The 15,461-nt window shown below is 38.1% G+C and overlaps 2 protein-coding genes and 1 long non-coding RNA gene across 13 annotated transcripts in view; 1 reads left to right on the top strand and 2 right to left on the bottom strand.

Moving 5' to 3' along the window:
- Window positions 1–15,461, bottom strand: part of Cadps2 (calcium dependent secretion activator 2) — a 544,863-nt gene that overhangs the window by 365,686 nt on the left and 163,716 nt on the right. The window lies entirely within an intron of this gene.
- Rnf148 (ring finger protein 148) lies at window positions 26–15,352 on the bottom strand. Its single transcript, XM_076566151.1, has 2 exons — window positions 10,100–15,352; window positions 26–1,261 (listed from the first exon to the last, which is right to left on the bottom strand). The coding sequence occupies exon 2, from the start codon at window positions 1,124–1,126 to the stop codon at window positions 176–178; it is 951 nt and encodes a 316-aa protein (XP_076422266.1). The 5' UTR covers window positions 1,127–1,261; window positions 10,100–15,352; the 3' UTR covers window positions 26–175.
- On the top strand, window positions 2,283–9,622 carry LOC121827879 (uncharacterized). 2 transcript variants are annotated; one of them, XR_013049664.1, is made up of 4 exons: window positions 2,283–2,824; window positions 5,771–5,822; window positions 7,259–7,364; window positions 7,929–9,622. It is a non-coding gene; the product is annotated as an uncharacterized LOC121827879 (long non-coding RNA). The 2 variants fall into 2 exon arrangements; XR_013049665.1 differs by having other exon boundaries at window positions 2,284–6,356.

Genomic DNA, 15,461 nt, shown 5'->3' with positions numbered 1-15,461 from the left:
TAACAAACTGATCAAAAAGACAACATTTAATGGGCATGATATGGAGTTTTATTTTCACAGCACATAAATTTCATCTTCTGTGGCTGGATAGTGGAACCAAGGGTCAAGTTTTCTGTGTGTACGGTGCAGTGAGAGAGTTCATCTAATTTTAATCTGTGGAAAGATCTTGGGCTTCTTAAGGTTTTAGAATGTCACACTTGCACATGGGGCATGTCCTATGGGCTAAAAGCCAGGGGTCAATACACGTCTTGTGGAAAAAATGTTTGCAAGTTAAAATACGTATTACATCGTGGGTTTTGTATATATCAAAACAAACAACACAGCTGTCTTCATTTGGGTCTAGCTCCTTATCCCCTTCTTTGAGCACTCGGAGTGGCAGCTGACCAATAGCTTTCTTCACATCGGCCTTTGTCTGTCTTTGCCTCCTGATAGAAGAACTGGGAACTCGGGGTCTCCAGGCACAATATAGGAAAAGGTAAGCAACTGTGGCTGCCAGGAAGGTGAACAAAGACATAACATAGTGGCTCAGCCAGGGCATGTGCATTCTCCCCACTTCAATGATGATTGTCACATAGACACCTTTCTGGACCAAGTGCAAAAGTTCCATGCCTTTGAGGTTGCCTATCATCACTGCAACTATATTCTCTGTTCCCTTGTGAGACATGGGAAACACCTTGTTGCCTGTACCTGGGTAGTTATAGATGATCACCCCATTTGCTCCCTTCTCTGCTGCCACATTGATTTTATGAGTAAAAGTACAGCCTCCTCGTTCAATGAGGGCCAGCCAAGAGTCTGCCTGATCAGGCCTGCTGAAGTTGGTCAGGGGGTTACACGCATTCTGATTCCATCCTTCGGGAAGTACCACGGCACCAGACACCCTTTCCAGAGGAGAATGATTCCCAAACACTCCACTCTCTCCTAGCTCTGATATGATCCGGTTTCCCACCTGGAACGTTATATTCAGATGAGCCGTCCATATTGCTTTTCCTTTGGAGGCAGGGAGGCTAAGTAGTAGAAAGATGCTAAGCCTCAACAGTCGAGATGAAACAGACCTGGAGACTGAAGGAGTCAGTCCAAGTGGGTTCATTCCTCCACTAACTGACAGGCATGAAAAATGAAAGAACATCTGCTGTAAAAGGAGGTACAGGAGCTAGGCTGAGTTGTCAAGAGCAGATCACTGAAGCACAGAAATGAAGAAAGTCTCCCTGGATGGAAGACATCTTGCTCCTTCCAGCATTTTCCCTCTTGGTACTTTATCTTTCTTATAATGAAAATTCAAGAGATGTTATTAGTTCAAGGTGATTTCAAGAAACTTATGACTTCCTAATGGGTAAATTGTGACATCAGAGGTAGTTAAGCCAATCCAGGAGTTTATATTAATGCAATGCATACTGAAATCCCATTGGTTAAAAGAGCTACAAAGCAATAAGTCAAGAGGTATGCATTCACACATATGTGTTTATGTATTAATATATGAATGAGATTACATATCATCATTATATATACACATATATGTACATACATACCACTTTGAACACACTCAAAATTACTGAATAAAAATGGTAAGCATTGAAAAGAATACAACTTGAGTTTTGTTTTTATATATGGATATACTGAAAGATATCTTAAAACCTTTCACAAACTATTCATTCACATTAATGAATGCTTCTGCTCAGGTGTCAGTTCTCACTATGCTTCTACACTCTCTAGCTGGTTACTCTGGACAATAGGAGTAAATCACCCCACACTTGTCTGGCATTAAATGCTAACACCAAACCCAAAGATTTAGCACTGGAATGAAAAAGAAAATAATGTGTTTTTTTTTTCTGATATAGACTCATCCCACAAGGCAAACACATTTTTGTTCATTGAGTCTGTTGCTAAAATACCTACTATGTGCTAAGCAAATACTAAAAATGAAAAGATACTGAAAAGAAAAACATGATCTTACTATTATCTAATGAGAGTAGATTGGAAACAAATAAATGCAGATATGAGTAACTACAAGAACTTTGAACAGAAAGCCCCAAGTATAGAGAAAAAGGTAACATGGAATGGGGACCACTTTTAGAGGCTCAAGATAAACTTGTCTAAGAAACTGATAGTCTGATACATGCAAAAATAAATCCAAATTCCCAAAGCAAAGTAACAAAACTAGAGATAGAGGAAAGCATAGCTTTGTGCTCTATGATGGAAAGCCACATAGTAAGTTCAAGGATCTGAAGGAATGCAGACTCATGAGGAGACAGTGAAAGAGGAAAGGCAAAGGGTAATTGGTGTGTTTGGTGGCACACATGCTATCCTGAGAACTCTGAGTTGTGTCCTAGGATGTGTCTTGAGGATGATTTAAACATCTTTCAAACCCTTTGCTTTTACTTTGAATCCTTGCCTGAAATCTTTGCACATAGATAGATAATTAAGTTGACAATACTCATTCAATCATTTATCACCCCACTATAGGACAGCCTTTTTGACTGGTGGGCTGCAAAGATTTGAGGACACAGAAATAAAAGACCTTGTTTGCTTATGAGGCTCATGCACAGACTGGGCTCTGCTACTGAAAATTCAAGTGTGTCAAGAGAGTGTATGTTTTTGACAAAAGTATCCTTTGTACTTACTGAGCAACAACACTAGTTAATATTTGTTTGCAAGATGGATATTGATCAAATTTTCAATTCTTACAATTTTATTTATGTGTGATTCAGTTTGAATCTGAACTGTCTTCACAGGTGGAATTTTCCATGTTCAGAGTGTGAACTACTGTTTGATTCTGTTAAAAGTGAAAAAGTGAGAACCAGTTAAGAAGTTTGATGTTACTTAGCAGGTACTTTTTGAATTGGTGATTGTTTTGGAAGGTAATTTAATTCAGAATATTTATTTTTTTTTGTCTGTGTGTGCAGTGTCTGTGGGCGGGGGCAGAAGAAGGCATCAGACTGGAGTTACAGACCATTGTGAGCTGTTATGTGGATGCTGGGAATCGAACCTGCATCTTCTAGGAGAGCAGCAGCCAGTGCTCTTACCCACTGAGCCATCCTTCCAGGCGATTTAAAACAATCTGATTCTGACATGGCTTTTACATTTCAATGGCTTTATTTGTTTATTGTTTTTAGATAGGTTATTCAAGATTTACTCAAACTTGATATGCAGTAAAAAACAACCTTTTTCTAATCCTCCTGCTTCTGTCTTTCAAGCGCATTTTGTTCCACCACATCCCAAACTTTTGCTGAATTTGGAAGGGTGAAACATTTACATAGCAAAACATGTATGGCTAAGACCATAAATTCAAGAGTTTCCTTGTTTGGTTGAAAGGAACAATTTATATAAATCTATAAGTTCATTGACTTTCTCTTGCTATAACATGAAGTGGTTAAGGTCATGGTGGTTAAAATATCCCTTCTCTTGTCACAATCCTAGTACAAAATGCTCCCCACATCTAACAATGGCTCTCTGAAGCAGATGTCATTTTGCCTTCTGAGGGGTATTTTCTATTTTTAGAGACTTTTTTTTATTATCACAACTGGGAAATGTGCCTGTCATATTGTGGCTAAAAGCCAAAGATGCAACTAAACCTCATAAAATGCTGAGAGTGGCCTTTTAGACTTAGATATTCCTAGCTCAAAAAGTCACAAATAAGGTTAGGAAAGCCTGTAATAAAGGTACAATCTTAGGAGAGAGGCACTACCTCCAAAGTCCCTTATCCCTGAGAGACAAATTCTGAGCTCTTGCTGCACAGTAAGCTTTTGTAATTACCAATATATCTGTAAAGTAAGATACTCTCAGAATGTGCCTCCATTTCCCAAGTTTTGCCTAGCACAGAAGCAGAACAGCTCTCTTTAAGCTTCCTTATTATCCCATAAGGGATGGTTGTCAATTGCATTCATTTTGTCAGAACTAGAGCAAAGAGTCTTCTGCCCTGGGGCTGACATAGTTAAATGAGGCAGAAAGAGGGAATGGATAACTGATGCCACTGTAATCTGGTCCTTTTAAAACATGTATTCAACACATGGACTTTCTGCACCTGAAGGTTTCAACTTCTTTATTCTATTGACAACTTGCAGGTAGATTAAGGGAAACTGAACATACAACTAGGGTTGCAAGATCCAATAGTCCAAAAGTTCCTGTTTTTTACATCTTTCCATTCTGCCTCATAAAGGATGTTGGCTCTCCCCGTTAACTTGGTTCCCTTGATGAAATCCCAGGATGGCTACTGTTCCAATTATCCATAGGCACACAGCACCCTGAGGTACATTGCAACATTTCCACTCTCATATTTCCCGTCAAGAAAGAGGGAAAAGATATCCCCCAGATATTTATCAACCTTCCCTTAATGTCTCTGGCTAGAACTACTTTCCAAATTCATATTTAATGGATACATGAAGTGAGTTTGGTCATTATGATTGACATAGATAAATCAGTTTATCTTGTGGAGAAGCCCACTCCTGACTGAATACATGGATGGAGAGAAGGTAAAGCTATCCGTTCTCTGCTACCAATGGAGAAAATCAGGGAGCAGAAGGCAAGTACTCAGAGAAGTGGTAGCTGCAGGATCTAAATCACTGAGATATACTCAAAGAGATACTTGATCACTAACCAGAACAAACACCATGTGCACTCCACACGAGGTACCACCAGAAGACAGGGTTTTGTTTAGGTAACAAACTCAACATAGTCCTCTTCCTTTGGAAGGCATGATTGTGAGAAACAATTACAAAGAAACTGAGGGTCTATGTATTCTATAACAGTCAGACTCTAGGGAAATACTGAGAAATATTTTAAGTGTCATTGAGTTACAGGGATGGGATCAACTCATCTCCGCTCTCACTGATTTTTGACCATTACTCATGCCTCCAGAAATCCCAACTCTGATAGAGAAAAGAAACCAAGTACATTCTGTACTTAACAGCATCTCTACAACATAGGGAAAATAGGACAGACTTCATCAAAGTAACCCACAAGTCATAGTACACAGGCCAGGAATCATGAAAATTCTGTAGGTTTCATAAAGCACACTTACTTCACATGTAAGATAAAGAAATGGTAATTTTATTATTTGTTTCTAAAGAAAAATATCATAAATGGATTTGAGGGTAACAGAATGCTGATTCAAAGTGGCTTGCTAAAAGGAACAAAAGAATTTTCCGAAAGCAAAACATTTCTTTTTACAATAAAATTTTACTTCATTTTACATTTGATTGCAAGTTTATAATTCTTACATATATCAATATAGTCTTTTTTTCTGGAACTTATATTAAGTTAATCATTATACTCATATGTTCAATAAAACATACATGTGATAATTAGAAAAGAAACATGTTTTAAACAACCTAAACCACCCTCAATCTAAGACAGTGTGTCCTAAATATGCTAAACACAGAATACAGTTGACATAATCATATGTGCGCTTCTCAATTGTTTCCATGTTCACACATGGGGTCAGGGAAGGCAGAAGGGCCAAGAAGAGTGAGGTAGTACTTTTTGAGTGGATTTAAGGCCCATTCCATGAGATGGAACCCATCCTTGACAGTGCTAAAAGGACCAAGAACCTAAGACAACATAGATCTTCAGCCTACAGGAAAAACCTACAATATTTCTCAAATATCTAACACTGTCCTACCTCAGAAGGATCTATTTGGGCAGGGCATAACCATGGTCACTCTATCCCATGGGATGAACACTTCCCATTGCTTTAACCTGGCTATAACCTTTCTCTTGGTCCTTTCTATCCACCAGATTTTGCTTACTCTTAACTTTGCTTTTTTTTTTCCTTTAGGAAATAATGTAATAAAACTTACAGTGGTGTTCTTGTTTATTGAAAAGCTCAAGTAGGTGTTCCTATATCTTCTAGAGAAGACATATGAGTCTCTGCACTGCCTACTCTTCTTTCTTCCCACCCAGCTTCATTTTATGCTATCAATTTTTAAAATTTTACTTCTTCAGTTAAATCAGCTTAGCATTTTCAGTGCTCCTATCAACATGATCAGCTTACTGCACTTTATACAGGCTTTGTCTATTCTGAAAACCTTATTGTGTCTGTCCCTGCAGGGCATATTATAAAATGGCTCCATTTACTAACCTCTGTAGTCTGTCTTAGAAGTTCTTCCATTAAAGGATGACATTTGTTTCAATGCCCCCTTAGATCTGTGTGCCATGGCAACTGGCTGGCCAAAAGACTTCAGCAGAAGTGACAGTATGTCAACTTTATCCCTCAACTTTGGGAGGCCTTGCACTCTTTCCACACTCTCTAGAATTCCTGCTACCTTGAAGTGAACAAGGCTATCTTGAGCAGAGGATGTGAATTAAAATACTCAAGAAAAGTCCAACTCTCCTAGCCGAGGGTGTTTGACATTAATCTGCAGGTGGGCAGGCATGTGGAAGTTGAAGAGCAGAGCTACTTGAATGACTCAAAGATAACCAGACCTCAACTCTACACAAAGAACTAAAGGCAACTAAGGAATGCTGAGATGGGGAGAAATAGTCTTCTTCAGGGCAGATCACACCAACTGGTTATCTAACCAAATAGACAACCCTGAAAACATACACACAAGTAACATGATACAGATTGAGCAGGCCATACATAAGAATATATATGTACATACATTTACATATGTGTACATTAAAACAATTAATGAAAACATCGGACATGAATTTGAAGTAAAAGAGAGATATATTTTGGCCAGAGAGGAGAAAAGGGAAGGGGAAATGATGTTAGTATAATATAATATCAAAAAAGAAAAATAAATAATTTTTAAAAAGATGACCAGAGACACAAATAAGGCTTGACATCCTGAGGACTTCTAGTCAAACCACATAGACTCCTGAACCATAAGATGCATTCCCTCTTCCAGAGCCACAAAGTGGTGGGTGACATAGAATGACTATAAGATTATCCATCTTATTACAATTTGGAGAGCAGAGAATAATTTTATTCTCACTTCAGCTGGCCAAGATTCTAGCACCATATCTACACCATCACAGGTAATGAGTAAATAATGAATTAAACCAATAATCTTCTGTGTTTTGATCTGACTTATAATATTTCCCACACAATAAACTTCTAATTAAGTCTTCATAATAGCTTCACTATGTGTAATGTAACCATAATGTAATTCTGTAGATCTGATACTTATACAACTTGATTTCTATATTCATGCTTGAATGAACAGATAGATGAATCTTTAGATTATAGCAAAATGCCTTAATATTTTAATGAGCTTAAATAAAAGTTACATTTTTTTCTTCACTGTCAATTAAATTCCAGATCTACGTAACTTTAACATTAAATTGGAAACATTTCCCTCACATTTAACCTAGAAAGTGAAAGACAGTGTGGAAGTCAACGGGAGAAACATTATGTCACCTAGCAGGTAATCGGAGAAATTTTAACACTCTATTTTTTTTCATTAAAGAGTTATTGAGTAACCTAAAGTAAACATGAAGTTATTATCTCTGTTTGAAGTTAGATCAAAATCATCCTCATATTATCCATTCAGACTAAATCTTTATTTCAAGGGTGAAAAATAGGTAACATACAAAAAAAAAAAAAAAAAAGTAAATATACCCAAGCAGAAACCTTTGAATTATCAAGAGAACTTCTCCCATTCACCTGATAATCCAGTCTCTCCTCTTCTTTAAGATCTGGTGGTGCCAAGACCTAATGGAATGGGTGAGTACTATTCTGGGCTGCATCACACCTAAGATCGTCTAGAAGCTAAAGTGGGTCCTCAAACTTCCTAAGCCACCATTAATCACTGAAGCGCTTCATGAGCTCTGCCTTCCTAAAATATTTAAGTTCTTTGAGTGGGCCTGAACTCCAAGGGAGCTTGTAGCAGTCTGGAATAGCAGCAGAAGAGATCGAGGGGATTTTCCCATTTAGATTCCTTATATTTTTTCTCAAGTCACAGATCAAAAATCCTATTTTTCATTTTTAGGCAATGCAATGCCTTGAAGGATGCATGAGGGAAGAGGACAGTATAGAACCTACACACTCACAGAAACTGTACTGAACCAGAAGGCCGTGTGGCAACTATATAGGAATTACATCTCTGCTACCTTCAGGATGAGAGAGGGCCACACTCTCAGTGTTCGTTCCTGTAGGGTGTGAAATTAATGCCTGCTTCTAGATGTCATGGGGAGTGTCAGGTGGCATACGCCATACCCACTTATAAAGAAGAGTGCTAGCTGGAAGATGCTCAGTAACTGGGTTCTCACCATCCCTGGCCCCATATCATTTCTTTCTTTTCTATTTCGCACCTAATCAAATTGATCTCATCTGCCACCATCTATCTATCTCAGTCTGTCTGGCCAAAAGAACCTATGCCTGTGACACGATAATCTTGCACTCATTCTGTCTCATGCTGACGCATTTGTCTGCACTTTTGCTTCCTATAGAACATCTTGTGAATAGTAGGGTTATTGTCTTATTTATAAAAGATTCTGTTTTCTTCATCCCATCCCTTACTACCACAAGAAAAGCTATTCAAGAATCCAGACACGTTTGACTTTCTAAGTTTCTATTCTTCAAATCATTAAGATAAATCAGCAGCTTCTACAACCTTTGCTTTATATGACCACCAATTATAAAAACAAAAGAGGCAACCATTTGGCAACTCTTCCCTCAGCTAAGAATTACACTGATGACACTTGTCCAGAAAAGGGATTATTTAATATCAGAGGATTAGGGGTCATCTGTCTAACATCTTCCCTGTCAAATCCAAGAATAAATTCCTCCCTAGCTGTGTTTCTGAAATAGGTACCCAACATACAAATGCACAGTACCAAGAATTTCTAATATACAGCAATCCACCTTTACTGATGAAAATGTATACTTAAATGTTTTTTTTTTTGGAGACATGGTTTCTCTGTGTAGCTTTGCGCCTTTCCTGGAGCTCACTTGGTAGCCCAGGCTGGCCTCGAACTCACAGAGATCCGCCTGGCTCTGCCTCCCGAGTGCTGGGATTAAAGGCGTGCGCCACCAACGCCCGGCAACTTAAATGTTTTTATGAATATATCCATTCATTACACTTATTTGTCTATACCAATTTGTCATAAAACATACAGAAATAGACCTATGGGCACAGATACTTATATAGGTCCACATAGCTATATATTGTCATAAATCCCAAAGTTATTATCAGGAGAAGTCTATATCACATTTACTATGGATACTTATACAATAGTACCCTGAGAAAAGCTCAAATATTGTAGTAGCAGTAACAAAGAAAGCATTTATATGAGCTATAAACTTCTTCAACCTAGAATTTCCTCCTACCCCAAAATTCAGTCAAATTTAGCAATCTCCACATAATTTTCTTTGTGCATCCACACCAATACATATTTTAAAATTTGTATTCATGATACAGCAAAAATACGTAACATATATGTACACATTTCGATTATCTGTTTTGACACAGGGTCTTGTGTCACCTACTGGCTTTCAACTGAAGGCTGGCTGGCCTTGAACTCCCATGTTCCTGTTCCCATCAGTGCTGTGCTACAGGCCTGGCCCACAATGCTCAGTTAATATATGTACGCAGTTTAAATATTACTGCTCATATCCTTTTGGAAATATAAATTATTTCCTCATTTTTATACACCTTTTCTTAGTAAATGAGTTGCATAGTTCCTTGCGGTTTTTTTTTTACAAATATAAAAACAGTGTTTATCTTTTTTACTTTCTTATAAAGGTTTTGCTTTTTATCTCTAATTGAAAGGTTTTAATATGTTCCCTTGCATTCCTGCTGCGCTTAGCAAACTGGTCTATATCAATTCATTTACTTCTTTTTTTTAACATATTGCAATTCATATGACTGCTATGATTTCCTATTCCTTTCTGTTATATAATCCAAAAGGCAAACCCCTGTTAAATGCCTATACAACTGATTCTTTCACTCATTCATTCAAGCTATTAATAAGACTCTAACACACACAGGTCTAGGTGCTGGGAATAGAACAGTGATCAAGAAAAACAATTCCTGTCTTCATGATCTTTCCATGTACCCAGGGCTTCAAAGACTAGGTCAAGACTATATCTTATTCAAGAGACTGACATTCTGATGTGATAAATGCTCACCAAGTTTCAAAGTGCCAGAAAAACACTGACTTGGTGGTTTACAAATAAAACTTAACTCATACAGATCTGGAGTCTGGCAAACCAAATATAAAGGAAGTCTTAGGGTCTAAAGAGTTCTTTTCTGGCTCATGGATAGCATCTTCCTACTGTGACCTCACTTGGTAGAAGGAATGAGGAATGTACCTAGGTCACTTTCATAAAGGCACATGCCCCCTTCTCATGGGCTTTGCCCCTTGCCCTATCATCTCCGGTTTCAATTACTTTTGGTGAGGATTTCAACATCTCAAAGGGGACATAAAGTTTAATATTTAGTTTCAGAGAGATAAAAACAATAGAACTTTTGCCTGCTGCATATCACATAAATGAAAACAAAACAACCCAATGATCCACAGCCAATGTTCCTTCATTCAGGTTTCTTGGAGTATTTCAAATTTTGTATTTAACAATAAAGGTTTGTTTCATTTACCATCTCATAAATAATTCCTTAAGTTGTTTTTTCCTTCCCATACAAAGTCTCTTATAGCCCAGGCTGGCTTGGAACTTCCAAGTACTGGGATTCCAGTCATATACCACCACACACTCCATTAGTTTCCTGAGTCTTGCAAGGAATAGAGGGTATCACATCTCATTAATACTTAAGCCAGACTCACTCTTCCTGTTTTTGTTTTGCCTTTTGCTTTTATTTATCTCCGCTAGCTCTGTGATCCTTGCAGGTTACCTAAAGATACCTGCCTTGGTTTTCTTTTATGTGCATCAAGTGTAATAACAGCTCGAAATTTTTAGGACATTTATGAAGATTCAATGAAACAAAATACAACATTTCAAGTACACAGAACACTGGCTAGCTCATCCATTATGTCATCTGTTCCCTAGCACCAGTACCATCATTGTGTGTACATCAGTGTTACTCAGTTATTTTACCAGATGATAATGACTCCAAGGTATTCAAGGAATTTTCTTATCTTAGTTCTGAAGGTGTCTCTGTGCTGACACAAATACCAGTTAACACTTTTACATATCCACTCTTGAGGACTAGACATCTGTTTACATAACATTCTTTAGTAGTTAAAGAGCTAGTGTTGGCCAGTTAGAGATAAAGTATTCTAAGCTTTGTAAAGAATGCATGAAAATAATGAATATCTCCTATCACAATTAAAATTTTAAAAAGAACTATGTCCAGGTAGGTAGGTAATTATTTTCTACACTGAACTCTGACCAAGAACATTTTAGATGCTGAGTTAATATCCATCCCATCTTTTGGAAAAAAAAAATTAAGTCCCTTAATTCATTACATTAAACTTACTGTTGGAGTTTTCCAACAAATACTAGCTATATTCTTTACTCAACCTTGGTGAATCTTAACGTGTTGGCTAGATAATCATTTCCTGGGGCTTCTGTGACAAAGTGCCACAGAACACATGGCTTGATAGGAGAATTCAATGTCTTTCAGTTACAGAGGGTGGAAGTCCAAAGTTGGCGGAGCTGGCTGCCACTATAAACTCCAAGGAAGTGTCTTCTTGATTCTCTCCCAGCTTCTGGTGTTGCCAGCAGTCTCTGGGGGCCCTTGGTTTGCAGACATATTACTAATTTCCACTAAAGCCAAGACAGCCAGAGAACTCAACGTCTGGAAAAAGCCTAGAGTTCACCATGAGAATGGAATCTCCCTGACGCCATGATTTCGGGTTTCTCCCCCAGAATTTAAATAGAATGTGTTTCTGCTGCTGTAAGCTACTCAGTTTATTCCATTTGTCACAGTGTGGTATGAATGCCCTGCACTTTGCTGTTCTTTGAATTTTTATTCTGATCCTTGTTCACTTTGTTCAGGGGTCATTTGCCTCCTCACACTGAGGTACAGGAATTCTACATGCATCTCAGATGTGAACCCTGTGTTGCTTACAGGCATTTCAGCATCTTTCTAGTCTTTGGCTGACTCTATCTACATGAGTTGTTGGGGCCACAGATCCCTGCATCCTCGAGGAGTCTCCTTCCCCAGATGGGACCTGTGGAACTATAACAAATCTATCCTCATGGGATTTCTGAGCCTTACAGTTTAAAAGCAACAAATTACAGCAAAAACGTTCTTTAAAACCCAGCTACAGTCTGATTCTTTTGAATAAGGTCTAGAGTGTATAGTTCTGCCTAAAAAACAATGCCCGACTTGGTTGAGCTGGGAAGACAGGGATCCTTGGTGCCAAAATACTTGTTTAGCCCTGGTTTAGATCCTAATGTGAACAAAATCAAGCTGAATCGAAGCAAAGCAAAATAAAATGAAAATAAAACAAACTGTTTAACTTATTATCTTTCCCAGTTAAGCTTCTCCCTGGCATCTGACTCAAATCCTCCCTAAAAGTCCAAAGCCAAAGCCAAGCAAGCAAATAAAAACACAAGACAATGAAAATCCCCTACAAATTGTACAACTATAAAATGAACTGTGTACATTGATATAAAACCCCAAATTAAAATGACAATAATAATTAGAAAAAAAACTTGTCTGTTTTTACTTAGGTATGATTAAAATTTCAAATCACCCCCTAAGGCCCTAGTAAAAATAGTAATTACATGTTTTGTTCTCCAAGATTTCATTCTCAAGGGCCACGGTCCTTTTTTACATGGTTTACTATGAACTCCAGAATATTTTTTCTGTTAAGTTTCTAGTAAACTCAGAGGGACTAAACTTTGTATTTTGAAATTGCTGAAAGAGTGCATGTCATATGTTCTCACCATAAACAGTAAGTATGTGAGGTGAAGGATATACAAATTAAAATGACCTAATCTTTCTACAGAATATGAAAGCAACAAACAACAATAAAAAGCAGAGGACTTAAGTTCAGTTCCCAGCGCCGACACCAGATTTCTTACCAGTGCCCAAACTCCAGCTCCAGGAGATAGTCTCTTCTGGCTGTTTCAGGTACAGGCACACATATCACACATCACCTCTCTCTCTCTCTCTCTCTCTCTCTCTCTCTCTCTCTCTCTCACACACACACACACACACACACACACACACACACACAAATAAAAACAAATCTCTTTGTTTAAAGATGTATGTGTGTGTGTGTGAAAGAGATATCTTGATGTGAAACAAATACATTTTATAGCTTATATACTCAGTACAGCTATTCACAAATGTTGCTATAGAGACATTATTGATCTTATTAAGGTACCTACTATGCTATTGTGTTTGTCTCTGACAACCTAACTCTAAGACTGTTAAAAAGAGTAGACTTATGGCCTTCACCCATAATGCTCTGGTTGACATGCATCAGACAAACACAAACATGGGGGTCTACCCTCCACAGCCAATCACTGCCCCAATCCCTACAAGAACAGCAGATATCTTAGCGAGGGGTTTTATTGCTATGATGAAACTTGGGGAGGAAAGTGCTTATTTGGCTTACAAATACTGAGTGACCACTGAGGAAAGCCAAAATAGAAACTCAATCTGAGCAGGAACCTGGAAGGAGGGGTTGATGCAGAAGCCATGGAGGAGTGCCGCTTACCTGCTTGCTTCTTATGGCCTGCTCAGCCTGCTTTCTTATTAAACCCAGGACTACCAGCCCAGGAGTGGCATGACCTACAATCATCTGGGCCCCCCTCTATCAATCACTAATTAAGAAAATGCCCTACAACCTCACGAAACACTAAAGTTCTGTAAGGCAAAGGACACCATCATTAGGACAAAGCAGCAGCCTACAGAATGGGAAAGGATTTCCATCAACTACACATCAGATAGAGGGCTAATATCCAAAATATATAATGAACTCAAGAAACCAGACATCAACAAACCAAACAGTCCAATTTAAAAATGCGGTACAGATCTAAACAGAGAATTCTTTTTTCTAAATATTTAATTTTAAATTTTTAAACTTTACAGATCCCCTTCTTCCTTCCTCCTGTCTCTCCAGCCTCCCCCAACCCAACCCCCAATTCCCTCCTAGAAGAAGGTAAGTCCTCCCATGGGGAGTCAGCAGAGCCATGAGATATAAGAACATCCATCCATAACTATTTTATTTCCCTTTCCTAGCGAGGGCTGCTGCCATGAGTATTAACATGTAAGATACTGGTAAGCAACGAGCCATGTGGCAAGGTATAGATTTATAGAAATGGGTTAATTTAAGATATAAGAACTAGATAACAAGAAGCCTGCCATGGCCATACAGTTTGTAAGCAATATAAGTCTCTGTGTTTACTCGGTTGGGTCTGAGCGGCTGTGGGACTGGCGGGTGACAAAGATTTGTCCTGACTGTGGGCCAGGCAGGACCAGGAAAACTCTAGCTACAGGGGAGACAGAGACTTAAGAGGTCATCTCTTGTCACCAAAGGAAACTTCTACTACCAGGCTTGGGTAACATCTCATTGAGTGGTTGGACAAACAACCCAGGCTGCTGTCATGACTATAGGTTGCTCCCTGCAAACTGTTCTCTACCCAGCAGAAAGTGCTGAGGGAAAATAAGACACACCTGGATTTTCTTCCCAACTGTACTCCCCAGACAACACCCTAGAGGAAGGATGCAAGGAGAGAGGCAGGATCAAGGCTATTAGTTATCCCACAGCAGTGTTCCTTGTGAGCAAATAGTGAAAAAGAGAAGGAACAGAAAAGAAAATTATCTACAAAAAAAAATATCCAAAGGAAATTAAACAGAGTTTAGTATCCACTGAGAATATACCTATTATTCTTAGAACATAATAAAATCTCTATATCATTTATATGTATTTTTTTCTGTTTTGTAATATCCCACGAAAATCTGTCACCTTAATGGGGCTTTATAACAGGTGAAATGACAAAACAAAGACTTTCGTGTAGCATGAAGGAGACTTGTTAATTCATGTGCTGTGTACCTTCATACTTTCAAACTCAGGGTATGTCCGATTCTACAACTTATTTGCAGCATATCTGACAGTATCTATCACTTTTTTATCATTTTGAACTAATTTTTCAAATAGGTTCATCAAAACCCAATTAGGAAGTTACCTTCTCCTCTCAGTTTGGTCATATTTAGCAAGGAAAAGTGACAGATATTTAGTAGCAAAGCCTGAGTTGTCTGGCAACTTCAAAAATGTGTAAATTGAGGGTACAAACACATAAACAGACTATAAATAATTCTTAATGTGTAAAACAAAAAGAATAAAGGAATAAAGCCATGCAAAACTTTCACAGGGAGTATAAGACACACTGGCATTAAAAAAGGCAGCATCTTTTTAATCTAAATGAATACTGACCACAAATGGCTTATATATGATATTGCTTGGATTGGTCTTTGATGTCATTTTGGAACTAGAAAGGTAACAATCAACATCTAAAGACCAAAGTAATAGCAAACATGAAGTCACTTCACTATGGGGAGAGCACAGAATTCTCCAGAGCAGAAAATATTGTACAACATTCAGCAACT

Source organism: Peromyscus maniculatus, chromosome 3 (genome assembly GCF_049852395.1).
Source record: "Peromyscus maniculatus bairdii isolate BWxNUB_F1_BW_parent chromosome 3, HU_Pman_BW_mat_3.1, whole genome shotgun sequence".
Lineage (NCBI taxonomy): Eukaryota > Metazoa > Chordata > Mammalia > Rodentia > Cricetidae > Peromyscus > Peromyscus maniculatus.
This window is presented reverse-complemented; position numbering and strand designations above follow the sequence as displayed.